Source organism: Theropithecus gelada, chromosome 20, assembly GCF_003255815.1.
Source record: "Theropithecus gelada isolate Dixy chromosome 20, Tgel_1.0, whole genome shotgun sequence".
Taxonomy (NCBI): Eukaryota; Metazoa; Chordata; class Mammalia; order Primates; family Cercopithecidae; genus Theropithecus; species Theropithecus gelada.
Window position 1 is genome coordinate 15,436,311 of NC_037688.1, and position 26,144 is coordinate 15,462,454.

At 55.8% G+C, this 26,144-nt stretch overlaps 1 protein-coding gene across 1 annotated transcript; it reads right to left on the reverse strand.

The window, feature by feature from the left end:
- Positions 1–1,163: 1,163 nt before the first annotated feature.
- CCDC102A (coiled-coil domain containing 102A) lies at positions 1,164–24,956 on the reverse strand. The gene is made up of 9 exons (XM_025370621.1): positions 24,830–24,956; positions 17,011–17,742; positions 15,014–15,240; positions 10,374–10,482; positions 8,016–8,132; positions 7,458–7,667; positions 5,687–5,857; positions 4,733–4,836; positions 1,164–1,839 (listed from the first exon to the last, which is right to left on the reverse strand). Exons 2-9 carry the CDS (start codon positions 17,593–17,595, stop codon positions 1,710–1,712), a joined length of 1,653 nt encoding a protein of 550 aa, XP_025226406.1. The 5' UTR covers positions 17,596–17,742; positions 24,830–24,956; the 3' UTR covers positions 1,164–1,709.
- Between the last annotated feature and the right edge of the window lie 1,188 nt (positions 24,957–26,144).

Sequence of the window (26,144 nt, forward strand, 5' to 3'; positions counted from 1 at the left end):
ACTACTGTGTTTCTTTCTTTTTGAGATGGAGGCTTGCTCTGTTGCTCAGGCTGGAGTGCAGTGGTGCAATCTCAGCTCACTGCAAACTCTGCCTCCCGAGTTCAAGTGATTATCCTGCCTCAGCTTCCCAAGTAGCTGGGATTATAGGCGCCTGCCACCATGCCTGACTAATTTTTGTATTTTTAGTAGCGACGGGGTTTCACCATGTTGGCCAGGCTGGTCTTGAACTCCTGACCTCAGGTGATCCACCTGCCTCAGCCTCTCAAAGTGCTAGGATTACAGGCGTGAACCACCACGCCTGACCTGCTACCGTGTTTGTAATCACTGTTTCCATCAGATTTAACATAAATCTGCTGGTTATGGAAGGTGTAGAAATTAAATACCAAAAATAAAACCGCCTGTAATTTCGCTACCTAGGGCAGGGCTGGGGAAAAAAAGAAAAGGGTTTGTTATTTACTGTGTCCACACCTACCTCTAGGTAAACTTCCATCAATCACCTGAACTTCATCCCCTGCGCCCATCTGGCAAATTCCTCCTCTCCAGGGAAAACCTTTAGGTATTTAATATAGCTAACCTTTACTGAGCTCTGGGTTAACCTATCTAATTCTTGTGACAGCTCTGAGGCATCTTACAAATGAAAAAACTGAGGCTCAGAGAGGGCAAGTAACTTCCCAGAGGTTGCACAGCTAATAAGGGGCAGAGACATGAATCCATCGGGTGCCGGAACTGAAGTCTCTAGAGTAGACACGCACTATACTTTCTTCCTCCTCACCATAGGAGTGGATACCAGACTGCTCAGCAGCTCAGATGTTCGTTTATTCATTCTTTGCGGGGTTTTTGAGACCGAGTCTTGCTCTGTTGCCTAGACTGGAGTGCAATGGTGTGATCTCGGCTCACTGCAACCTCCACCTCCTGGCTTCAAGCGATTCTCCTGCCTCAGCCTCCTGAGTAGCTGAGATTACAGGCGACCGCCACCACGCCTGGCTCGTGTGTGTGTGTGTGTGTTTCATTTTTGTGTTTTTAGTAAAGACACGGTTTGGCCATGTTGCCCAGGCTGGTCTCGAACTCCAGGGCTCAAGTGATTTACCTGCCTTGGACTCCAAAGTGCTGGGATTACAGGTGTGAGCCACCGTGCCTGGCCTCATTCATTCATTCATTCTTTCTTCTTCACATTCACTCATTTATTAAGTTACTTGACATTCCTGAGCTCTGGTTCAGTGTCAGGTGCAGGCCGATGCCGTCCCCCACACCCCCCCCGCCCACATCCGCCACACTTTCAGATGCCCCAAGAACTTGAACTTCATTTATTACAAAGAACTGGGTTCACTGCATTGTATGATGAACAGCGAAGCCTAGAGGGGCAGCCCAGGCTGTGGCTCCAACAACCTCCCCCAACATGCCCAGCCCTGCATGAAGTCCTGGGTGGGTGAGGTCACCTGGACTGGGCCTTGGAGCTGTCCTGTATTTATAAAACCAAATGGGTCCAAAGACTCCTGGAGATACATACATATATATATATGAGACATAGGCTTCCTTTCCACAGGGCGTTTGTAAGTGGGACTGTTGACACCATCCCTGGGAGAGAAGAAAGTCGGCTGTGGCAGGGACTGGTCCCAGAGTGAGCCTAGGTGCTGCATCAGTTTGAGTGGCTGGTTAGCCTGGACCCTGGGCAGGTGTGGGGCAGCCCATCCTGCCAGCCACAGGAAGCTCTAGGCCACCTGGATTTGCAGGTCCTCGTCCTCGTCCAGGTCGCTGGCTCCATCCCCGGCCTCCTCGGTGCCAAAGCGAGCACTGCGGATCTTCCCGAAGAGGGGAGCGTTCTGCTGCTGCCTGCGGAGCCTGCGGGGTTGAGGTGATGGGAGGTTAGAGCAGCCTGGCCGGCAGTCCTCCAATAAGGTGGCTGCAGCTGGTGAAGCAGCAGTTAAGCCTTCCCTGGCGCTTTCCCTGCTGTCTCATCTCCTGTAATCTCCTTATATGATAGAGGTGCCATTATCACCCCCATTTTATAAGCAAGGAAACCGAGGCACAGAAAGGTGAAGTCATTCGCTCAAAGTCACACAGATGGTGGGGAGTGGGGCAGAGCTCTGAACTGAAGTGGGTGGTGCCAGAGCAGCTGGGCGGTTAGAGAAGTGAAGGAGTTGGCTCAAGGTCATGCTGCAGGATTTGAACCCAAGCCTGGCTCTCAGAGCACAGGCAGCAGAGTTGGGTGGTGGCGACGGTGGCGGTGGGCTGAGCCCTCTACATTCCCAGTGTCAGTGAGAAAGGGCTCAGCCCCAGTTCTTCCTCACATTAAAATTCCTAAAGTCAAAATTTATGAGCAAAAGGAAATGCCGATCCCTCCCCCCACCCTCCAGCAAAGTGGCCACCCCGGCTGCATCTTACTGGAAGGCATGAATTATTAACATGCAAGGGAGGGGCACAGGCGGGGGCCTCCATTACTGCACAGTGATTTAGTGAGCTGTCCCCGGAACATTAAAGCACAAAAAGTTGGAAAATAAAACGACACAGCGGTCCTGGGTGGCCCCACCCTTCCGGATGGAAGCACTTGAGAGGCCCAGCAGAGCCTGCCTGCCCACTTCTGGAGTTTATGGCTCTTGAACAATGTGACCCAGACTGCGGGAAAGCCCCAAGGCTAAGTGGGCTTTTGAAGGGTGTGTCCTGCGGGGTCAGAGTGGGCAGAGCCAGCCAGGCATGGGTCCTGACTTGGACCCATGCCTGGGTCCCTGCACAACACTTTATGGGCATCATCCCAGGCGGGTGGGGAAATCGAGGCTCAGTTTACCATGGGACAACGGCTGTTAGGTCTCTGCAGCCCATACTCTAAGCCACAAGATCTCAGCAAACAGCAGCATATAGTAAATGCTCAGTAAATAAGGGCTTGGATGGTTGATGGCCAGGGGTGATTCTGCCTGGCCACCCACGAACTGTGTGGCCATGGAAAGACTTACCCTCTTGGGCCTTAGTTTCCTCATCTGCCAGCCCCCTAGGAAAAAACATCTTTCCTTTCTCTCATAGAAGCGGTGTGATGCTGAAGCACAATATGTAACCCAAATATAAGCCCCTCCCCAGCAGTAGTAGTAATAGTAGTAATAGCAGCAGCTGCTGACAATTACTCAGCATTTATTATGTGCCAGGTGTTTTCCTTTCTCTCTGTCTCTCTGTCTCTCTCTCTCTCCCCGCCTCCCTCCCTCTCTCTCCCTCTCTCTCTCTTTGTCTCTTTCTCTCTTTCTTTCTGACAGGATCTCACTCTGTCTCCCAGGTTGGAGTGCAGTGGTGTCATCACAGCTCACTACAGCTATGAACTCCTAAGCTCAAGTGATCCTCCTGCCTCGGTCTCCCAAGTAGGCGGAACTACAGGCACACACCACCATGCGTGGTAAGTTTTGTATTTTTTTGTAGACATGGGGTCTTGCTATGTTGCCCAGGGGTCTCGAACTCCTAGTCTCAAGCAATCCTCTTGCCCTGGCCTCTCAAAGTATTGGGATTACAGGTGTGAGCTACCATGCCTCGCCTCCAGGTACTTTCTTTTTTTTTTTTTTTTTTTTTTTTTTTTTGAGACGGAGTCTCGCTCTGTAGCCCAGGCTAGAGTGCAGTGGCCGGATCTCAGCTCACTGCAAGCTCCGCCTCCCGGGTTCACGCCATTCTCCGGCCTCAGCCTCCCGAGTAGCTGGGACTACAGGCGCCCGCCACCTCGCCCGGCTAGTTTTTTGTATTTCTTAGTAGAGACGGGGTTTCACCATGTTAGCCAGGATGGTCTCGATCTCCTGACCTCGTGATCCACCCGTCTCGGCCTCCCAAAGTGCTGGGATTACAGGCTTGAGCCACCGCGCCCGGCCCAGGTACTTTCATAAGAATGGATCAGCTCATTTAATGCTCACAACAATCAAGAGGTAAGAACTATCACCATCCCCATTTTACAGATGAAGAAACTGACACAGAGAGGTTAAATAAGTGTCCCAAGGCCACACAGCTGCTAATGCTGAGCCAGGCTTCACACCATTCAGGCAGTCTGGCTGCAGAACCGGGCACCCTCTATTCCACGAAAGAAGAGAATGCAAGTAAATGCATTCTCAGGGCCCGGCACCGGTCAATTCTGTGATCCGGCACAGGTCAATGCTGTGGCTCCAATGCTCCTTGGGCCTCCCAGCTGTGAAGTGGGAGGGACCTGGACTGAAGTTTTCTGATATCACCTGGCTCTGTGATTCGCAGAGTGCTGGGAAGGAGACAGGGCTGGGGGAGGGAGGCAGAGCGTGCTGGGTGGGGCCTGTTGGCAGTGGAGGGGATCCAGGCCTGGAGTCCCTCCACGATTCCCTGCTTGCCAGTCTCTCAGATCCCTGATGTCCTGGTGTCACCTGGGCCCAGTAACCCTGAGGACTGCTTATTCTTCTTGTCCACGACTCTGGAGCCCTGCTGGCCCCACCCACTGTCCCCCCCACCCCCGCCTTGGGCCTGACCTCTCCAGCCCGCCCTTCCGGCCCTCACTCCGCCCACCAGCCCTCCCACTAGAGGAGACAATTCCAGGGCCTGCAGCTGGCCTGACTTCCTGCACCCCCTGCCCTGCTTTCCTGGCTCTGGCCCTTCCTGCCCGGAGGGGAAAGGATTTTGGCTCCAGGCACCTGGACCTCTTCCTTCTCCGTCTCCCCCTCCAGCCTTGGTTTGGGCTCCATCCCTGACTGGAGGGTTCCCTGGCTGGAAGTCTCTGCCCTGTTTTTGCTCCCTGCCCGGGGCCCACCTGGACTGCAGGTGCTCCAGTTGCACTTGCAGGTTCTCACTCTGCTCCGTCTGCTCGTCCAGCGACCGCTGCAGCTTACGTGCCTGGTTGTGGGCCTCGTCCAGCTGCGGGGGGGTGAGCAGGGCCGAGAGCATGAGGGTCACCCAGGGCTGGGCAAGGCTGGCCACCCGCCCAGGGACAACCACTCCCACCGCTGTTCCCTGGGAAGGTGCTCCTCCCAGAGTGTTTGCTCCTTGAGGCCTAGGCTAAGGTTTACCTCTTCCAGAAAAGCATCGCTTCGGTTCCTCTCCATCCCCTTTGCCTCCTCTTGCACATCTACCCATCCTCCCAAGCCCTGCACTACTGATGCAGCCATCCACCTCCTATCCTTCTGTCCCCATCAGTCTGTCCATCTGACCATTCGTCCAGGGAGATATTCATCTGCCCATGGAGACAGTCACCCATCACTCCCCATCCATTCATCTAATCGGCTGCCCATCCAGCATGCCTAGCCATGCCTTCCTGCTTTCCCGGACACACCTATCTTCCCGTCAACCTGGCCTTTCTCCCTCTCCATTCTTTCTTCCACCCACTGACCCAGTCAGCTGTCCATCCGTTTGTCCACTGTCTACCCATCCAGCCATCATCTGTTCATACATCCATTGGAACCACCCATCCATCCGCCCGCCCTGCCTCTCTCTCCCATTCCTCCATCCACTCATTCCTTCATCTATCGGTTCATCCATGCACACATCCATCTTGTCTTCTGTTCATTTTTCTTCCCATCTTCCCACCCACATGTCTATCCTGCCATCCATTCATCACACACCTACCCACTCTACCCTGGGCACCTCCTGAGAGCCAGGCTTGTGCCAGGCACCAGGGGCTGAGAATGGAGAGGCCAGGAGGGCCCTGCGGCCCCCACTCCTCCCTGGCTGAGGTCTGTGGCTGCCCCTGCCCCTCTGTGGTCGTCACCTCATCCTCAGCCTGGGCCAGCTCCTTCTTGAGCTCCTCCACCCGCAGCCGCAGCTTCTTCACCTCGGCCTCGTGCTGCTCCACCCGCCGGTTGGCATGTGCCAGCTCTGCCACCTTCTCCTGGAACTGCTTCTTCAGCTTGCCATGCACATGCTTCAAGTCTGCCAGCTCCTGCAGGGCACAGGGATGGGGTGGGAGGGAGGGGGGATCAGTATCAGCCTGGGCGCCATGCCAGGGAGTCCCATGAGGTCAGGCAGTTCTAGGGATGCTGGGTGTCTCTCCTTCCCAGAATCTCTCCATCTGCTGTCTGAAATATCAGCATTAGAGGCTTGGCTGAGAAGCCAGAGGCTGGAGGTGCCTTCTAGGGAGGTGAGAGGGCTGGGTGGGTGGAACCTGTGGCTCCAGTTTGGATGTGTAACTTTCAGATGCTACTGGATCTGCCCTGGAGCTGCTGAAGCAGAATCGGGGTTTCTGGGGAAGGATGAGGTCTGGAGTCTTCAGGGGCATATACATGGCATTGAAAGACCTGGGTTCGGAATGAGCTAGGCTGGGGAGTAGGTGGGTGTCTCAGAGCCCAGAGTGGTTGGGGAGAGGAAGGGCAGCCAGCAAAAGAGGTGTCCACTCTGGAGCTCTGTGAGTTCTCCAAGCCTCAGTTTCCATATCTGTAAAATAGGAATAGGCATTGCCTGAAAGTCTCGAGTCCATCCTTTTTGTTCCATCTCTACCGACTGCAACCTGGTCCAGGTCTCCTCCCTCTCTTGCTGTCCAGAGAATGTCAACAGCTTCCCCCCAGCCTGTATTCCCATCCTCTGTCCACACAGCCTGCTCACATTTTCCTCCTGCTTTAAACTCTCTCGAGGAGGCCCACCACTCCTGCCTCACCTACCACATCCCCCCGTTCACTCCCCTCCAGCACACTGGCCTTGTTCCTCCAAAGCTCTGTGTCTCTTTCACCACGGACGTTTATTCATGTTAGTCCTAACTTCTCTCCATCCCCTCCCCTAAATCCACACACTACCAGTCAACAGCTGCTTTTCCTAGAGAACTCAGTTTATTTATTTATTATTCTTTTTTTGAGACAGAGTTTCTCTCTGTCACCCAGGCTGGGGTGCAGTGGTGCAATCTCAGCTCAGTGCAACCTCCGCCTCCCGGTTTCAAGCGATTCTCCTGCCTCAGCCACCCAAGTAGCTGGGATTACAGGCGCCCACCACAATGCTCGGCTAATTTTTGTATTTTTAGTAGAGATGGGGTTTCGCCATGTTAGCCAGACTGGTCCCAAACTGCTGACCTCAGGTGATCCGCCCGCCCCAGCCTCCCAAAGTGCTGAGATTACAGGTGTGTGCCACTGCGCCCAGCTGAGAACTCAGTTTAAAATTCACTGCCTCCAGGAGACATTTCCAGGACCGTGGGCCTAAGCCAGGTCTCCTGGTATCCCCTCTTCTTGCTGGTGACCATGAAGCTGTGTGATTGGCATGAATCTGTGTGACAGAGAGAGCCACGTGCACATCCCCCAAGTGAGCCTTCAGCTCCATGAGGGGAAGAGGGGAGGCCACATCTGTCTGCTCAGTGCTGTGTCCCTGGCACCTAGAGTGGAGCCTGGCACACAGTAAGTGCTCAATGAATGTGGCTACTATAATTACCAACTGGTCTAGCACACAAGGTGCTCAATACATGCAGCTACCATAATTATCACCAGGCCTGACACACAGTAGGGAGGCTACGCTCTGGGAGGTGGCGGCCCCAGCACTGGCCACTCCACTCCTTGCCCCACCTTGTTCTTCTCGAAGAGCGCGGCCTGGCTGGCCCTCAGGTCACAGTCCAGTGCACTGGCTGTCTGCCGCCGCCGCCGGGCCAGCGCCTCCTCCAGGTCCCCGACCTGTGCCCGCAGCTTCTTGTTCTCCCGTTCAAGGCCCAGTTTCTCTGTCTCTAGCCGCTCCCGGCGGCCCCACTCCGCGGCATTTTCGGCCTGCAGCCGCTCCATCTGCAGCAGGGCAGGGCAGAGTGAGGACTCCCAGGGGAGGGGGCATGCAGGGCCTGAGCTGGACGCCCCCACCACCTCCTGGAGCCATTTTTGGCTCCAGGAAGCAGATCCAGCTGCACTGGCTATAATTAAGCTGGGCTCATTTCATGGTGTACAGGATGTGAGAGCGCTTCTGGCCTCTGTATGGGAGAGAGGCCTGCCTCCTGCAGATCAGGACACCCCTGGATGTGGCTGGTCCCCCTCAGAGCATAGGCCTGGCCCCTGCCCTTTTCCCAGTGACCCGCTGATGGAGGCAGGGCCCCAGGACCCCTAAACCCACGTCCTCCTGGGTCCCATCCATGGCCTCACCTCGCCCCTCAGCTCGGCCATCTTCCGGTCCATGCTGGAGCGTGCACCGAGCTCATCCTCCAGGTCCTCAGACATGCGGCCCAGCTCATCCTGGTGCGCCTCCTTCAGGATGCTGAGCTGCAAGGATAAGGCCCCACCTGGTCATGAGAACCACCAGGATACAGCCTGGAACCAGCTCCAGGGGTAGGTACCAGTGCAGGAGTGCTCAGCGCAGAGCCTGAGGCAGCACCCAAATGGGGCAGGCACCAGGTATTCCAAACAGACCTCAAATCTGACCACTTCCGCTCCTCCCAATGTCTCTCTTCCTCATTACTGTCTAGCCTCCCAGTGTCTACTCCTGGCCCTTCTCCGTCAACCCATTTTCCACAACAGCAGCCCAGAGGGAGCTTTTAACAAAGATGAATGCAATCATACCACCCTCCTCCCAGGAAGCCTCTGATGGCTCCCAGGTGCCTTAGGGTAAAGTCCAGCTCCTCTCTACACTCACAAAGCCCTGCACGATTGGGTGCCTACCCACCATTCTCCCCTTAGTTCACTGTACTCCAGGCACCATGGACTCCTTTCTACTCCTCAGACACACCAAGTTCCTGCCCACCACAGGGCCTTTGCACATGCGTGGAACATTCTTTCTGAGACACTTCATAGGACTGATTTTTCTTACTCTCAGGCCTTGACCTAAAGGTCCCCTCCTTAGGGATGCCTCCTCTGTCCACCTGGCTTGGAGGAGGGGCCTCCTCATCCCACTCCCCACTGGAAAGCTAGCCTGGGAGGATGGGGAGCTTCTGTGTCTGTCCCCCTTTGTGTCGTTGTATGGCCTGGGCACAGGGCTGCCCTCAGTGTATAGTGACTGATTCCAACACTGCTCTGCACACAGATGCATCAGAATTGCTTGGCATGCATTTAAGACAATAACATTTCTTGTGGTATACAGCAAACCCCAACAAACTGCTGCTCCCTGCAACACATGGATGAGTTTTCAACACACAGTGTTGAGGGAGAAACGCCACATACAAAAGAGAACCTTTATAATTTTCTACTAAATTGTACATTTGTGTTTCCTTTGCTTTTCTTCAAATGATTATACTTCATAATTTGGAAAGAATACAAAACAGGGTCCTGGACCCAAGCCTGAAAGGTGCTGATTCAGGAAGGTGGAGGTGAGGTCTGGGAATCTGTATTTTAGGAGATTTCCTAAGAGATTCTCATGTAAGACTAGTCTCGGTCACCTCCAGGACAGTTCAGACTCTAAAGGTCTGTGATCCTTCCAGCTGCTAGAAACCGACTGATCCAGTGCGGCGTTCCGTGGGTGGCTGCGCCCTCTGGTGGCCACTGAGGCCTGCACAGGAGGCAGTCGTGGCAGCTCAGCCTGCTCTGAGCCCCGACACCTGCAGTGGTGGATTCCCTTCTCTGTAGCCTCAGTTTCCCCATCCGTAAGGTGGGGACATGAGGACCCAGCTCCCTGGACTGCCATGAGGCTTCAGTGACACCTAGTACAGATAGGATCCCAATGAACGCCACATCCAGACTCCTCCTCTTCATCTTGGTCTACAAGGTCCCCTCCTGCGGCCTCGCCTCTCACTTCCTGCTCTCCAGACACTTGGCCCTCCCTGTTTCCCGCACGTGCTGGGCTTGTTCCTGCCTCAGGACTTTGGCATCGCTGTGCCTTCTGCCAGGAACACTCTCCCCTGTATCTTCTCAAGGACAGCCTCTTCTAGCCCCTTTAGGTCTTGCCTCAAATGCCACCTTCTTAGGCCTTTCCTGACTTACCACCCCATCTCTCTCATTCTGTTTTGACTCTCTCATAACTCACGAATCTGCCTGGTGACTGTCGGTCTCCCCTGCCCACAGCCCCCACAAAGTGAGCTCCTGAAGGCAGGGACCGTGCCTACCCAACACTCAGAACAACTCAGAATTAAATAAATAAATAAATAAATAAGGCCAGGCATGGTGGCTCACACCTGTAATCCCAGCACTTTGGAGGCTGAGGCAGAAGGATCACTTGGGTTCAGGAGTTTGAGACCAGCCTGGCCAACATGGTGAAACCCTGTCTACTAAAAATACAAAAATTAGCCGGGCGTGGTTGTGGGCGCCTGTAATCCCAGCTATTTGGGAAGCTGAGGCATGAGAATCACTTGAACCTGGGAGGTGGAGGTTGCAGTGAGCTGAGATCACACCACTGCACTCTAGCCTAGGCGACAGAGTAAGACTCTGTCTCAAAAAAAAAAAAAAAAAAAAAAGGAACGACTGTCAGATGGTCAGATGAATTAATGAATGAATTCTCTCTTCTATTTCCACTACTGAAATTCAACAGTGTGATCCTGCCATCTCCAGGAAGCCCCTCTGGTCTCCAAGACTCACCTGCTTGAGCATCTCCTGCTTGGTCTTGCTCAGCTCCTCATACTTGATCTTCCACTGGCTGAGCTCCCCCTCTAGCTTCTCAATGTTCCTGCTCAATGCCAGTTTATCCCTAGGGAAGGGACAGACACAGGGGTGAGCCCACCGAGGCCCTCTGCTTGGAGTCCTCACCAAAGGTGGCCCTGCCGTGTACCCTCTGCACTTGTTGAGCCCAAGTCCAAAATCCTTGCCTTGGTATTCAGGCCCAGGCACCCTACGTGGCTACAAGCACCCTGGCTTTGCAGTTCTCCTGGAACTGCATTCCCTATCCAAGTGCAAGTGCCCTGCTCACATTGCGGGGAGGTGGTTGGGGTTCCAGCGCACTGAGCATCCCCGGGCAAGAACCTCTCTCCTGCTGTACTCCAGGCTCATCTGAAAATGGCTCCAGGAGGTGGCAGCCCCAGCACTGACCACTCCACTCCTTGCCCCACCTTGTTCTTCTCAAAGAGCTGTCAAAGACCAACCCGCTCCTGTCTGTTTCGTAGACTATGTTCCCTGCAAGGCTTGGTCTGAACACACCGTTCTGCAAATAGAAACGCTGGAAAACACTGTCCAGTGACCCGGAGAGAGGGTCCTCTCTTGCCATCGTCACTGTGTGGGATCCCTACATCCTCCCATAACCGCCACCCTGCCTTGATCTTGAATGAGGCACTGTAGGTAACAAGCCTGATGCCTGGCCCTGGCAGAGTAGGTGCTCACCAATGGCTGAGCTCAGCATCACCTTCCAGCACGCTGCCCTTCATAACCCCACACCACACTGGCCTCTCTCTCTGAGAGTGGAAAACTCCACGCCTCCAACATGGGGTTCCCAGAGGGGACGTCACCCTGTAGGAGGCAGGTTGAAAACCCAAAGGGACATTTTTGGCTATCCCAGTGATTAGGGGTCATTTAGTGGGCAGGGGCCAGGGTGCCTGACTCCCTGCAATGCCCTGGGCATTCTGCCCATCAGGATGCATGCTGCATCCTACTGAATGCATGCACAGCCCACTGGACATTGCTCGGGGTGGAGATGAGCTGAGCCTAGAGCCTCTGATTTACATCGAAACAGAAAGTAATGTTTATACTAACATACACTGAATTTTCTAGGAATGGAATCACTGTATAAACTGAGGGAAGACTGCACTTTTCTTTGTTTTTAGAGACAGGATCTGGCTCTGCATTCCAGAGACTGGAGCGCAGATCACAGCTCACTCCCTGGAACCGCACTCCCTACCAGAGGGCAAGTGCCCAGCTCATACTGTGGGGAGGGGGTCAAGGCTCCAGAGCACTGGGCATGTCTGGGCAAGTACCTCCCTCCGGCTCTGCCCCAGGTTCATCTGTGAAAGACCACCCTGTTCCTGTCTGTTCACAGCTCACTGCAACCGTGAACTCCGGGGCTCAAGCGATCGTGCCACCTCGAGCTCCCAAAGTACTGGGATTACAGGCATGAGCCACTGTGCCTGGCTGCACATTTCTTTTTTTCTTTTTGAGGCGGAGTCTTCACTCCCTCGCCCAGGCTGGAGTGCAGTGGCACGATCTCGGCTCACTGCAAGCTCCGCCTCCCGGGTTCGCGCCATTCTCCTGCCTCAGCCTCCCGAGTAGCTGGGACTACAGGCGCCCACCACCGCGCCCGGCTAATTTTTTGTATTTTAGTAGAGACGGGGTTTCGCCGTGTTAGCCAGGATGGTCTCGATCTCCTGACCTCGTGATCCGCCCCCCTCGGCCTCCCAAAGTGCAGGGATTACAGGCGTGAGCCACCGCGCCCGGCCCTGGCTGCACTTTTCTTTGTTCAGAACTTTACCAAAGGGGCCGGGCGCGGTGGCTCAAGCCTGTAATCCCAGCACTTTGGGAGGCCGAGACGGGCGGATCACGAGGTCAGGCGATCGAGACCATCCTGGCTAACACGACGAAACCCCGTCTCTACTAAAAGATACAAAAAACTAGCCGGGCGTGGNAAAAAAAAAAAAAAAAAAAAAAAGAACTTTACCAAAGGTTGTTCATCTCTCAAGAAACCTCATCATCACAGTGACACTACTTGTGTCTTTGAGTTGCTAACTCTGCACATCTGCATGAGCCGCCTTTGTAGCTGTCCTGCAAGGTGACTTAAATGTGCAGATACATGTAAGCCTTCAACACAGCACCTGACTCGGAGCATGTGCTACGTGTTTGCTGTTGTAACTATCGTCACTATCATCCCGTTTAAAGGCACCCACTCTGACCACTTCATCATTTCTTCTGGAGGAGCTAGCCCAAGCCCTTCCATATCACAACATGTGTATTTTAAGTTACTTTCAGGCTGGGTGCAGTGACTCATACTGTAATCCTGGCACTTTGGGAGGCCAAGGCAGGTGGACTGCCTGAGCTCAGGAGTTCAAGAGCAGCCTGGGCAACAAGGTGAAACCCTGTCTCTACTAAAAATACAAAAAATTAGCTGGGCATGGTGGTGTGTGCCTATAGTCCTAGCTACTCAGGAGGCTGACGCATGAGAATTGCTTGAACCAGGGAGACAGAGATTGTAGTGAGCCGAGATAGCGCCACCGTACTCCAGCCTGGGCAACAGAGTGAGACTCTGTCTCCAAAAAAAAAAAAAAGTTACTTTCACTTCTACTTTATATTTCAGTTAGTGCACTAGGTTGATTTTTTTGCTTGTTTGGCTTAAACAGTCAAAATTTATTCTCTCATATTTCTAGAGGCTAGAAGTCCAAGATCTAATTGTTGGCAGGGCTGGTTCTCTGAGGGCTGCGAGAAAGAATCTGTTCCATGCGTCTCCCCCAGCTTCTGGCAGTTTGCTGGCCATCTTTGGTATTCCTTGACCAAAGATGCAACGATGTCCACAGAAGCATCATCCTGATCTCTGCCTACATCTTCACAGAGGCATTATACTGATTTTTTTTTTGAGACAGTGTCTCTCTCTGTCACCTGGGCTGGAGGGTACTGGTGCAATCATACAATCATAGCTCCCTCAGCCTCGATCTCCTGGGCTCGAGCCATCCTCCCGCCTCAGCCTTCCAAGTAGCTGGGACTACAGTGGCACAGCACTATTCCCAGCTATTTTTTTTTTTGTAGGCTGGGCACAAAGGCTCATGCCTGTATTCCCAGCACTATGGGAAGCTGAGGTGGGTGGATTACCTGAGGTCAGGAGTTCGAGACCAGCCTGGCCAACATGCTAAAACTCTGTCTCTACTAAAAATACAAAAATTAGCCAGGTCTGGTGGCACATGCCTGTAATCCCAGTTACTCGGGAGGCTGAGGCAAGAGAATCACTTGAACATGGGAGGCAGAGGTTCCAGTGAGCCGAGACTGTGCTACTGTACTCCAGCCTGGGCGACAGAGTAAGGCTCTGTCTTTTTTTGTAGAGACAGGGTCTTGCTGTGTGGCCCAGGCTGGTCTCAAGCAATTCTCCTGCCTTGGAATCCCAAAGTGCTAAGATTACAGGCATGAGTCACTGCATCTGGCCATTATATTGATTTTTTTAAAAAAGGGGTATGTAGATAGGTTATGCTATTGATGTATTTAATTTCTGGACAGAAAAACTGCAGAATATTCATTATCATCAAGCTCATGCCCTCTAAACTGCCCTGATCAAGGTCACTGGTTACCTCCACATTCTAAATCCAATGGTCAGGGCTCAGCCCTGTTCTTACTGATCACTCTGTCCTCCGGGAAACTGTTTCTTGTGGTTCCCCTTCCCCAGCCCGGCTTCCTTCTCTTGTCTCCTCTGCTGTTTCCCTTTCCTCTAACAGACCTCTAAACTTCGCACTTCAGGGCTGGATCCTCTGACCTCTTCCCTATCCATACTCACTCCTTGGCCCTTGGCCAGGCTCATGGTTTTTTTTTTTTGTTTTTTTTAATATACAGAATCTTGCTCTGTCGCCCAGGCTGGAGTGCGGTGGCGCAATTCTGGCTCACTGCAACCTCCACCTCCCGGCTTCAAGCAATTCTTCTGCCTCAGCCTCCTGAGTAGCTGGTATTACAGGTACCTGCCACCATGCCTGGCTAACTTTTGCATTTTTAGTAGAGATGGGGTTTCACCATGTTGGTCAGGTGGGTCTCAAACTCCTGACCTCAAGTGATCTGCCCACTTCAGCCTCCCAAAGTGCTGGGATTACAGGCGTGAGCCACCGCACCCGGCCCAGCTCATGGCTTTCAATATCATTTCTTCACTGGTGACTCTTGCATTTTTACCTCCAGCACAGGACCGTCTCATGAACTCTAGACTCATTCACTTCCCCAGCTGCCTCCCTGCCATCTCAAACTCACAGGTACAAAACCAAGGTCCCAGCTGCAACCTACCAACTTCCCGGTCTCCATTCCTGCTTTTACCCTGCCCACAGCCCTCTCCCCCAGCTAGAAAGTAAGTTTCAGGAAGGCAAGGGCTTCTGTCTTATTTAGGGCTGTATCCTCAGGGCTGAGCACAGTGCCTGGTCCAGAACAGGTGCCCAGTAACGTATTATTTGAATGAAGAAATAAAAACTTGCATTGAGTTCTCGGGTGGAACACCACTGCTCTACAGTTCCAAGACACAGCCTAAACACTACCTGTCATCTTCGTGAGTCTAAAGTTCTGTCATTCTGAGGGTGCTCACCTGGCCCTGCCCCTGCCCCCTCCTGCCTCCCACGACTCACTCTCGCTCCTTGAGCAGCACCTTCTGGGACTCATCCAGTCGTAGCCGCAGGGCAGTCAACTTGGAGGCCTCCTCCTCCATGGTAGCTGTGTCCTCCCAGGGCAGCCGGCTCCGCTCCTGGCGGCCTGAGCTGCCCCGCGGGCCCCCGGCCCCCACGCTGCGTGCCTCCCAGCAGTCCTCAGACTCTTCCGGCATGCTCTTCAGCAGGCTTTCCACCAGCTCCAGTTCCTGCGGGGACCAAGGTGGAGGCTGGAGCAGTGGCCGCCAAGCCAGGCCCTGGGTCTGAGATCAGCTTGATGGGTAATCTTGGGCAAGTCACACAGTGTCTTTGGGCCTCAGTTTCCTCTTCTGCTGCCTGCCTCTCCAGCTCTGGAGAAGGAAGACACGCCCTGCTCTGGGCCTCCCCCTTCACCTCCTGGAGCTACAGTGTCAGCCGCCATGGTTCCCTGTATCCTAGAAGATTCCCCAGGAGAGGTGGTGAGCTCCCTGTCACTGGAAGTATGCAAACCTATAGTGGGGCACTGATGGGAACAAATGGTGAAGCAGGAATTCCTGTAATGGCTTAAGCCTAGATTCCTTCCAAAGGAATTCCAGCTCTAAGATCCTGTTTTTTTAGGGGCAAACAGTAAGGCATGGGGAGACTGGTGACATGGGCAAGCAGTGCCTGTGAGAAGAGCCAGCTCTCAGACAGGAAGCAGTGAGAAATTACGAACCCAGGGCCGAGACCCCTTCCTCCTTGCCATCCTCCCCTTCTTCTCTGCCCCTGCCATCCCCTGTCTCCGACACAAACCCACAAGGACCACAGCCCCTGTTCCAGCTTCTCCCACAGCCTTTCCAGATGAGTCCAGGCCAACCTCTTCCTGGCCCGGCCCTCGGTTTCTCTAGCTGGACTGGAGTGGTGGCCCTGAGGACTCCCTGAGGAGTGAGAGGTACTCTTCTGTATCTCAGATTATCCAGGTGGGGGTGGCAACTGGTTCAAAGCCCCGTTTTACGAATGGGGAACAGGGAGAGACAGGACTTGTTCTGGGCCACAGCATGAAGAGGCTGGGCTGGAGGACAAACTCAGACTGCAAGCCTAGGGCTCCTGCGACTGCCCACAGCCCTCTGGCCTGTGACGGACAACTGGAACAAGGATAGGAGAGGAACAGCATTGTGCACAGTGAACACCACCTCCAAACACCAGGTCGCCCCAGGGAAGAGGGGACTTCAGCCACAGGAGGCAGCAGTGCCTGAGCTAGCCTATGGGGTGGAGGGGGCTGGGCAGGAGAGAGCAGGGGGCAGTCTTATCTGGAAGAGTTGGCCTGTCCAGGGACTGAGCTGGGGACAGAGCTGGGGAGCTGAGCTAGGACCCTGCCCCTAGGTGGTTTTCTGGTAACAGGCCTGCTGGCTCAGGAGAGGGTGCCCACTGCAGCAGTATAATCATATTTCACTGCAACCTCGACCTCCTGGGTTCAAGGGATCCTCCTGTCACAGTCACAGCCTCCCAAGTAGCTGGTACTCCAGGTACGAGTCACGTCGTCCTGCCCTCCTGGCACTTTTCACAGCTAATTCCTACTTATCATTCTAGTCTCAGCTTGAATGTGCCCTCTTCCAGGAAAGCTTCTGTGAAGCCTGCGTCAGGGACCTCCTCTGTGATCCCAGTGCCCTGATTTCCCCCACCGCTCAGCTCTGATTGAATCAATGGATTCAGCTCTGCTACGAATCAGCTAACTTCCATGCAAGCTGCTGGATCCCTCTGCTGCTCAAAGGGGATGATTCCTTGGTTCTGTTGACTTATCAGGTGTGGGAGTGGAGGTATCACAGAACTTGGGATTCTCCACCCTGAGGTCTCCGGAAGGAAGATGATGTGAGGCCCCACAAGAGTAGAACCCGACCTGGAGAAGTGAAACCTCCAGGAGGCCAGGCCTTTACTAGCTTGTTTCTGAGCCCAGCAGCTCAGGCCAATCGGCCCCGCCCACTTCGACACTGGGGCGCGAACGCCGCGCCCGCGCCGCGCACCTGGCTGCTCGGCGGCCTCTCGGATCCGACGTCACGCACTGGCTCGCGCTCCGCCTCCGGCTCGGGGCCTTCGCGCATCTGGTCGGCTACGCCCCGGGCGCCCCTCAGCCGCGCCAGCTCGCGGCCCCGTGCCTCGCACTCGCCCTGTGCCTCCTGGCGCTCGCGCCGTGCGCCCGCCAGCTCTTTGGTGAGCGCGTCCAGGCGCTGGCGCAGCTGGCGCACCTCCTCGCGCGCGCGGTTGCGCTCAGCGCGCACCTTGCTCCACTTCTCGCGCCAATTGGCAGTGCAGTCCGACCACCAGCGCATGGTCTTCTCCATCTGCGCCGCCCGCGCCCGCGCCTCCTCCAGCTCCCGCAGCCGCAGCTCCTCGCGGCTCTCCCAGTCGCCGTCGGCCAGCAGCGCGGGCGCGGGGGGCAGGGGCAGCGCGGGGGGCGGCCCGGGCGAGGGCGTGCCGCTGGGCGGCGTGGGCGGCAGGGAGTCGGCAGGCCCCATGCGCTCCGGCGACGGGCTGCCCAGGATGGTCAGGAGGCTACCCTTGGACAGCTGCGGGGATTCGGCCAGCCGGGGGCTGGGCCCGTGGCTCATGGTGCGGCCGGGCGGGCCCTGGGCTCGAACTGGCGGCCGGGCTCAGGGGCGGCTCCGGGGACGCGCGGCGGACGCGATACCACTGTGCATGATGGCGCCGCGCCCCGTTTCTCTCCAGGCCACAGGGCGGAGGACGCCTCCTCGGACCTGCGGGAGAACGCAACCGTTATTGGACTGACCACCGTCAGTCTGGAAGATCAGCCGCGCTAAGGGCCAGGCGGAGAGAACAGAACGGCCAAGGTGGGAGGAGTGAGTTCTGTTCCAGGAGCGTCCCAGTGAGGCAGGATTGGTGGAGCAAGGGCCCGCAAAAGCCTCCTCAGTGGCCTCCAGACTCCCATTCCAATCCCTTCACCTAGCGGCGCTGATCTGAAACCTTGATCTGTTCTTTATCATCCAGGTCCCATCTCGATGGCTTATACTATACTACTGTCCCACTTCCGCACGGCACCCACGCAGGGGCACTGGGCTGGTGCCAGGAGTCCGCTCCCTGCCTCTTCCTGCACTGGGCTAACTTCTTATCTTTAAAATTCTTCTGAGATATCACCTCCTCCTGGAAGCCCTCCTGGAGCACCTCAGGCCAGGTCTGTCAGCCCCTTATGTGTCTCCATCACTGCACTAACTTACCCTGTCCTTTATGTGTCTGCTCTGTACCCTTAACCCAAGGCTGTGAGAGTTTGCTGTGGTCCGGGACTGGGTCGTGGCCACTGTTTTAGTCCCAACACATGATGACAATGATATTTGTGGAGGGCAGGCCACAAGCCAGGCATTATGCCCAGGGCTTTAGGTGAACGATCTCATTTATTCCTTAAAGAGTGGAGGTGAGGAAAATGATTACCTCCATTTATGGTATCTATGAGTCCAAATGCAAACTCTAGTAAGGATTTGCTGAATGAATGCATGCGCTGGGGATGATGATGGAAATAAACCAGTCCTCAGATGGCAGGGGCTTCTGAGAGTACAGCAGGATGTTCCCTCCCCTTCTCTGCCGGAACCACCCCTCCCTGACACCCTGACTCACTGCAAACATCTCTCTTGTTCTCTGTGTCTCACTTCAGCCTCCCCATCGCCCAGCAATGGGCTCTGCCATTTATGGGCCATGCCTCTGCCTTAAAATAAATGAGAGGCATGTCCTTCTCTGTCCCCAGTCTGACCCAGTCTCCCTCCATTGTGGCCTCTGCTGACTGCCACCCACCAATAGCCCCTTGGGACATCACACCTTTCCATCCCCATTAGGCAGAGAGCCCTGGTCCACAGATCTTCACGCCTGCCCCTAAGACTCACCCTTTCTGAGTGATCAGTGCACTGTCGGTGGGACTCTCAGCACTGGCTGTCCCCAAGGCTGCCTGGCAGCCTTCTGTGTCCCCTCTCCACCCTCTTCCAATCTCTAACCCACCTCATTCTTGGCAGATGATCTAATGTCAGGGTTTGCAGTGAAAAAGGAAGCTGTCAAGCCCCACGGCCCCCTCCTCTCTGCCCCTAAGAGGACAGAGGGGTTCTCCTTGAGCCGAAGGCCCCCTCCTGCCTGTCCCACCCTAGCCAGTGACATCCTCTCCAGGGGCCTTACCCCTGCTGAAGTGTCTCCTGGCACCTTCTTCTCCCCTCCCCTGGCTCCTTCCTTTTAAGGCCCTTCCAAAGTGGTCCACACTTACTGTCTCCACTCCATCTTGGTGCTCTGCCACCCAGCCACCTATGGCAGGCTGGTTTCCAGGCCCCTGTGACGGTGTCCCCTGTGGACCTACCATGCCACCTGCTTCCCTGCCTCACTTCTTCCACGTCTTCCTCTCCAGGTTTCCCCTCCTCTCTAGCTGCTTGTCAGCCTCCCAGGTGGACCCCCTGGGCTTAACCCTCGAGTGCTGCTGTCATCCAGCCCTGGGCCCCCTTCTCCTCTCACGCTATCCCTGCCCGAGCCATCTTGCTATGTCCTCAACCCTCAACCCCAAGTCTCTCTCCAGCCCAGGTTGCCCTCAGAGCCTGCCATACCTCCATCCAGATGCCTGATAGACGACTCAGGCTCGTCTTGGTCAAAATGGAACTTGCTGCCTCCATTCCCCCCATGACCAGCTCCTTCTGGGTGCTCCTCCCAGAGAAGGCACTTCCTCACTCCTTCCAGCTGTGGGGGCCCCTGAAATCTGCCTTCTCTCCTCCCCCACCCACCGCCAAACCTTGTCAGTCTGTCTGCCTTGCATCTACCTTCCATCCACCTTCTTTGTCCACAGTCACTAACCTGTCAGGGTCCACACCACCTTCACTCACCTGGGCAACAGTACCCACACCCACCTCCCTGCCCATCATGCACTTTTGCCTCCTTCAAATCCGTTCTCAAAAGCAACAGCCAGAGTTGCTTTTAAGAACCTGACCACTCTGGTGGCCACCCCTTGTGTCATTACCAATACTGATTCCTCCCTAGCCTCAATTCTAAGGTTACTCCCTCTAGGACTCAACTCCAAATACTCTCCAATCCCAGCAAGGAGCCACAAGCCACTGATCCCACCACTGCACTGCCCACCCCCCATGTCCCTCTCCTTCCCAGCTCACCTTCGGTGCTCCTAATCTCTCCCTTGCCAGCACCCTCCATGCCCTAGGCCCCTTCTGTTGTGGACTGTCCCGGCAAACGCCAACCCTGTTCCCTCCACTGCTTTGCCCGCTCTTACCTTCAACTGTGGAGCCGGGCATTGGAGGTTTACACCACCACGTGGAGCAGTATTTTTAAAAATTCATGACCTTTTGTCAAGGTTCCTCCGTGCTGCTCAGCGACCCCACTGCATTTCTCTAGGCCATTTGCTGTTCGTTTATTGTCTGTCTGCCTTTACCATGCATGAGGTCTAGGCCCAGCTCTGACACCAACCTCATGTAAGCCACTGTCCCTTTCTGGGCTTCAGTTTCCCCATGTGTAGAAGGGAGGACGTGTGAGAGAGACCACTGCTTCTTCATCAGGGTATCCTTCAGATTCACCCGGACACTTGGCCCCATACCGAAGAGAGTCATGTTTGGTAGGTGTGGAGCTGAGAATTTGCATTTTAATCGTTTGGGGTATTTGAGTATTTCGCGTTGCTTTCTTACTACCCACAGTTCCATAAACACAACGTGTACATCCTGACCCTGATAACATCTGTGTCACACACCCAGATACAGCCATACAGATCCAGGCACTGACACCCTGGGAGATCCCTAGCAGCCTGTGCCTCTGTGACTCAGTCTCTCTACCTGTGCAGTGAGCTCGCTGGCCTTGATGCCCGTGTGTGTTCACAAACATCTGTGCACACACAGACATGCAATCCCATGCACAGATGCGAACACCCAGGGGCAGATACACATATGCTCAGATGGACCAACAGGCACACACAACTACACGGGTGCATGGAGAGACATTCGCCTGTAGACACAGACACACCTGAAGACACACACATGCCAGCACAGTGACACACAGCTACAAGGACATGCAAGGAGACATGCTCATCCCCAGGAGAAGTAGATACACACACACACACACACACGCAGACACACACACTCCTCATTTTCCTGGCCTAGCTCCACATAGAGAAGCTCTTGGAAAAGAAAAACAATGTGAGAGCCTGCGGGGGAAGGGAGGAGGAGGAGGAGGCAGGAAACCCGAGTGCCAGCCAGCAGCTGTGCTGGGTATGGGGGCCTGGGCCCTGTTGGCTGGGCCCTTCCCGCAGCCCCTGAACTAGGAGCCTGGCAGGGAGGGGGTCATTGCCACATCCTCCCTGCCTCTGGGAGCTGCCAGGCCTGGCACAGGGCTTGGCCCGGAGAGGGCCACCGGCTCCTTCCAGGAATCCAAGCCTGTTGCGCAGGGCCAGGGCAGGCACCACCCAGGCCCCTAATGGCTTCCAGGCACCCATGCTAAAGGCAGAGATGGGGGATCCAGACTCAGCTTGTTCTCCTTCCCAGCGTCCTGGCCAGGCCCCTCCTAGGAGGAAGGAGGAGAAAGGGGCACAGCAGGGCAGGGAGGTTTTGCAACAGCACTCCCACCTTTGTACTTCAGGCCCAGGGTCCCCTGGAGCGGGTGTGTGGGAAGGGGTGGGGTCAGGGTCCTCAAGAGTTTTCTGGAGAAGCCCACCCCACCCCCAGCACACCAGGAATCCCGCACTCCCACATAGACCCAAGGGCAGCCAGACCCTGCCTAGCAACACCTCTCCCCATCCCTCCCCACTCATACAGCACAGCCCTGGGGACACACACTCACATACAGCCCCAGTAACGCACACACTCACACATGGCCCCAGGGACCCGCACTCACAGCCCCAGTAACCTGCACGCTCACACACACATAGCCCCGGTAATGCACACACTCACATGCAGCCCCAGTAACACGTGCACACTCACACTCACACACAGCCCCAGTAACGCACACACTCACTGAGGGGCAGCAGCAGCGCAGAGCATGGCCCACAGTCATGGAGATGCCCCAGCTGCCCTGCCCACCCCTTCCAGCAGGCTCAGTGCCCTCTTCCCATGAGGTGTGTATGTGTGTGGGGTGGGGCCTCCTGTTCCCTTGGCATCACTGCCCCACCAAGGGGCAGGTCACGGTGGGACCAGCCACCACAGGCCCCAGGGAGCCTTTCCTATCCCACCCTCTCTTGTCCTGCCTCCCAACAGCGAGACGGGTCTGTTACTGCTTTAAATCTCTGGGTTTGTATTCCAAATGCCCCTGTCCCAGACTCCAGAACCCCCACCCATCTGCAAGTTCAGCTGCCACCAACTCCAGGAAATGCCTTGATCTCCCCAACCACCCCCCAACCTGGGGAGCACAGCCCTACAACCTCCCACAGCCAGGCCGGGCAAGCTGCTGTCTCCTGGCAGTACAGGCTTCCCCCATCCAGATGGGACACTCGTGCCACTTAGAGCTTCTAGGACAGGCCCCACAGATACTGATTAATGCTAGCTGGTGGGCTGGAGAGCAGAAGACTGAATTATGACCTTACATCCCCTTAGCTGGGCAGCAGAGCTGAGTAGAAACCAGGGCTCCTGAACCCCAGCCCCACAGCTGTGCTCACTGGTAGCTCACTCCAGGACAGAAACAGGAATATTTTGGTCTGACACTTGCTCCAGGCTAGGCCCTCATCAGCCCTGCCCACAGAAAGTGACCAGTGGTTGCTGTTGCTTGTGGACTTGTCTGGAATATCTCTCCTTCCTTCATCAGCAAACTCCTACACATCCTTCAAAACCCACCTCCAGCGTCCCCTCCCCTGGGAAGCCTTCTCTAACCTCTGCACAGAGTATGCTGCCAAAGCACCAGGCACCTCCCTGTTCTACAGCAAAGGCTTCACTCTGAAGTCCACAAGTGAGGGCATCAGCACAGGGCCCAGCATACAGCAGATGCGTGATGGATGGAAGGTACCCCTAAGAAGGTGGTACCACTCTTAGGGGTACTCTTGTGACCATGCAGAGTTTGGGAAGGTTGAGTCATCCTAAGGATCAGGAGTCAGTCTGTGGCCAGGCTCTGAGACAGGTAGGTATCTGAGCCTGTCTGTGGCCATGGTCGGAGTAAGAGGTCGTCTCACGGCCAGGTCAGCTGTCCCACCTTTTACCTGGGGAAGCCTAATTGACCCAGAGGGAAACAATGTTGTGTTTTGTCCTCAGAATGTTTGGATGGGTCTCTCCATATCCAGTGAGAAGAATGAGTAATGCCAAGGCCTGGACAGGGGCCAGCTGAAGGGATGGGGAGCCCAGTGGCCCAACCCCTTCCCCCAGGTCTGAAACCCTGTAGATCCTCCCAGAGCCTTTCAGGTAGGGCCCTGGGACAAGCCCATGGCCACAGGCCTGGCTGCGGACAGAAAGCAGAGCCCAGTGGGAAACCACAGAGGACAGCCTGATTGAATAAGTGCAGGGCCCAAGGCTGGTCAGCCCACAGACTGCGGGCACCTGTCCCTGTGACCTGCTGCCCAGGCTCCAGCTATAGGACCTCTTGGGGGAGCTGGCTGGCGGGGAGGGAAGGGATGGAGGCTAGGCCTCCAGGCTGGACCTGAGCCCGGGGGTAGGCACCCCTGGTCTGTTCCCAGGTACCCCTATCTTAGACTGAGGAGCTACAGAGACAGCCTGGATCACTGATTTGAACTCCTTTCTTTACAGATGGACCAACTGAGGCCCAGAGGTACAGCTACGTGTCTGTGTCCACACCGTAGACCAGCAGAAAGGCCAGGGTAGGGAGCTGGAGATGGGATGCTTCCTCTTCTGGGTCTTGACCACCTGAGGGGCACAGTGCCCACCTACACGATGTGGGTCCTACACGATGAGGGGCACAGTGCCCACCTACACAGAGCACCTACACGATGGGGTCAGCAGGCACCAGGCGAAGTGGATACTCACAGCTGGGATGGCGGCGTGAACCTTCATGGGAGCCAACCCCGACCCCAGCCCCACCCCTCTCGGCAACACCGTGAACTTGTCACTCTTGTACAGCAGACATCCCACTAGTCCCAGCTCCGTCACTGATATGCTGTGTGATATGTGCAAGTCTCTGCCCTCTCTGGGCCTCAGTTTCCCTACCTACAGGATGGGGAGAGGCACTAAAAAGATTCCTGAACGCTCTAACAGGTGAGCAGACTTCGCTAACCCAAATCAATCCAACCCCCACAAAAGCCCTGGCAGAGCGGGGGTGGGGAGGTAGACACCACCCCCATCTAAGGTAGAGAAACTGAAGCCCCAGCCCTGGGTCGTCTTACTCCTCACTTAGTCGCCCCCTCCTAGGCTGCCCGCCCTGCTAGCCGCCCGGCTCCCCCTAGCGGCGGGCGGAGGGTGGAGGGGGTTCCCGGCCCGTGCGGCGCGGTCCCGCCCACCCCACCGCAAGGCCCCCATTGGCAGCCGCCGCGGCTCTGGGCAGAGCGCCGTGTTCTGATTGGCCAGTGCCGCCCGTCCATCCCGCATTCGCCATGGCGACCACGTTGGGTCCCCCGGGAGAGTTCCAAATTCCGTCCCCGCCCGCCGCCCCCTCCCGTCCGGCCCGGGCCGCGGCATTCCGGAGGCGCCTCCCCTCCCCCATCTCCCCGCGGCCCCTCCCCACTGGAGACCTGGGGTTCCAGGGGGTGAGGGAGTCCGGGGAGGGGTCTAGAAAGTTCTGCTCTGAGTTCGGGGGTTGCCGCGGGCGCCCCGACTGTGTCTGCTCCTACAGCACGCCCCACAACTTAACCCCTTCTTTCCCGCGGAAAGCGCGCGGCCTGGAGCAAGTTCCCGGGCCGCTGTGGCGTGCCGCCCCCCGCCTGCCGCCCCCACTCACCTCGGGCCGAGACCTGCGGGCTCCGGCTGTCCGAGCCGCCGCGGCAGGGTGGAGCGGGCACAGTGAAGCGGCGACCGCCGCTGGAGGGGCCGAGGGAGGGCCGCGGAGTCTCCTCCTCCCTCCTGGGGGGAGGGGAAGCAGGGGGAGCGGCGGGGCCCCCGAGGCGGTCGCAGGCTGCGGCCCCGCTGTGACCCCGGCCCGCCGAGCTGCTGGGGTGGGGGCTCCAGTCTAACTTCTGGGCGAGGGGTGCGGGCCGGGGCGGTGGGCTCTGCTGCAGAGCTGGCCGGACCCCGATGGAGGCCCCACCCCCATGAGGGGCCGAGAGTGGGGGGGCTCGGCTTTCTTGGTTCAGGTTTCCTCAGCGCCAACTAGGTACGAGGCGCCCCCCGCAGAAACGGGCACCGCGGGTCCCAGCTCGGCACGTGGAGCGAGCTTAACAAGTCTTCACTGTTGTTACTTGCATTCTTCCCTGGGCCAGCTCTGCCACCGAGTGGACGTGGGCCAACAAGTCTGTACCCATCGGGCCTCAGTTTCTCCTTCTGTACAACAAAAGGGTTGACCAAAGCAGCCTCGCGCTTAAGAAGTGGGGGGCGCGGGGAGCACTCGGCCCGGCGGGCAGAGGCTTTTCTCCGCATTGCGATGGTGGTTAGCAGGCCCTGGGGAATTACGGTAATGCACCTTCGGGGGCGCCCGTATGTTTTGGGGGTAGGGTGTTTGTGATCTTGGCTGGAAAGCGTGGACAGGCGTCTGGAGGACTCCCCACCACATCCTGTACCCTGGAAGGCCCCCGAGGTGAATCTATTTAAAAGAAGACCAAAAATTCACCAAGACAGTGGGGAAAACCCAGCCTGATTGGGATTTTACCTAGAAAAAGAAGCTAAATATTACAAAGATAAGTTCGTTTTACCCCATGATTAACAGAGTTTAGATTATGATTGCAACCACGCACGCCTTAGAATGAACCAAGAATGAATCAAATGTTAACACTGGAAGTCTTATTTTTTCTTGTAGTGGTTGAGTATATAGCATCCTTCCCTTCTGATTTGGTTTTTGCAGTGAGTCATTTTTGCAAAAATATTTGAAAGCTTCCTCAAACTCTAGGATCACTCTCAATCCTTTGATAGTCCAGTGATTTTTTTCGGGTCTGGGTCACTTCCCTTGCAGACGTTCCCTTTCTCTGTGGGCAGCGGCTGTTCCATTTCTCCTGCATTGCTTCCACCAACTTCATGAAATCCCACACTTTGCAAGACTGGTAGTTTCACTTGTCGATTCATTTGCTTTGTATTTGTTCTGCATGGCTGAATGCTGACAGCGT

What these genes read in the sequence shown, in the direction of transcription:
- CCDC102A (XM_025370621.1), bottom strand. Translation starts at nt 17,595, where the DNA reads ATGAGCCACGGGCCCAGCCCCCGGCTGGCCGAATCCCCGCAGCTGTCC. An exon ending in AGCAGGAGATGCTCAAGCAG is followed by an intron (nt 8,133 to 10,373) that starts GTGAGTCTTGGA and finishes TTATCCTTGCAG; the next exon opens with CTCAGCATCCTGAAGGAGGC. An exon ending in CGCTCTTCGAGAAGAACAAG is followed by an intron (nt 5,858 to 7,457) that starts GTGGGGCAAGGA and finishes TGTGCCCTGCAG; the next exon opens with GAGCTGGCAGACTTGAAGCA.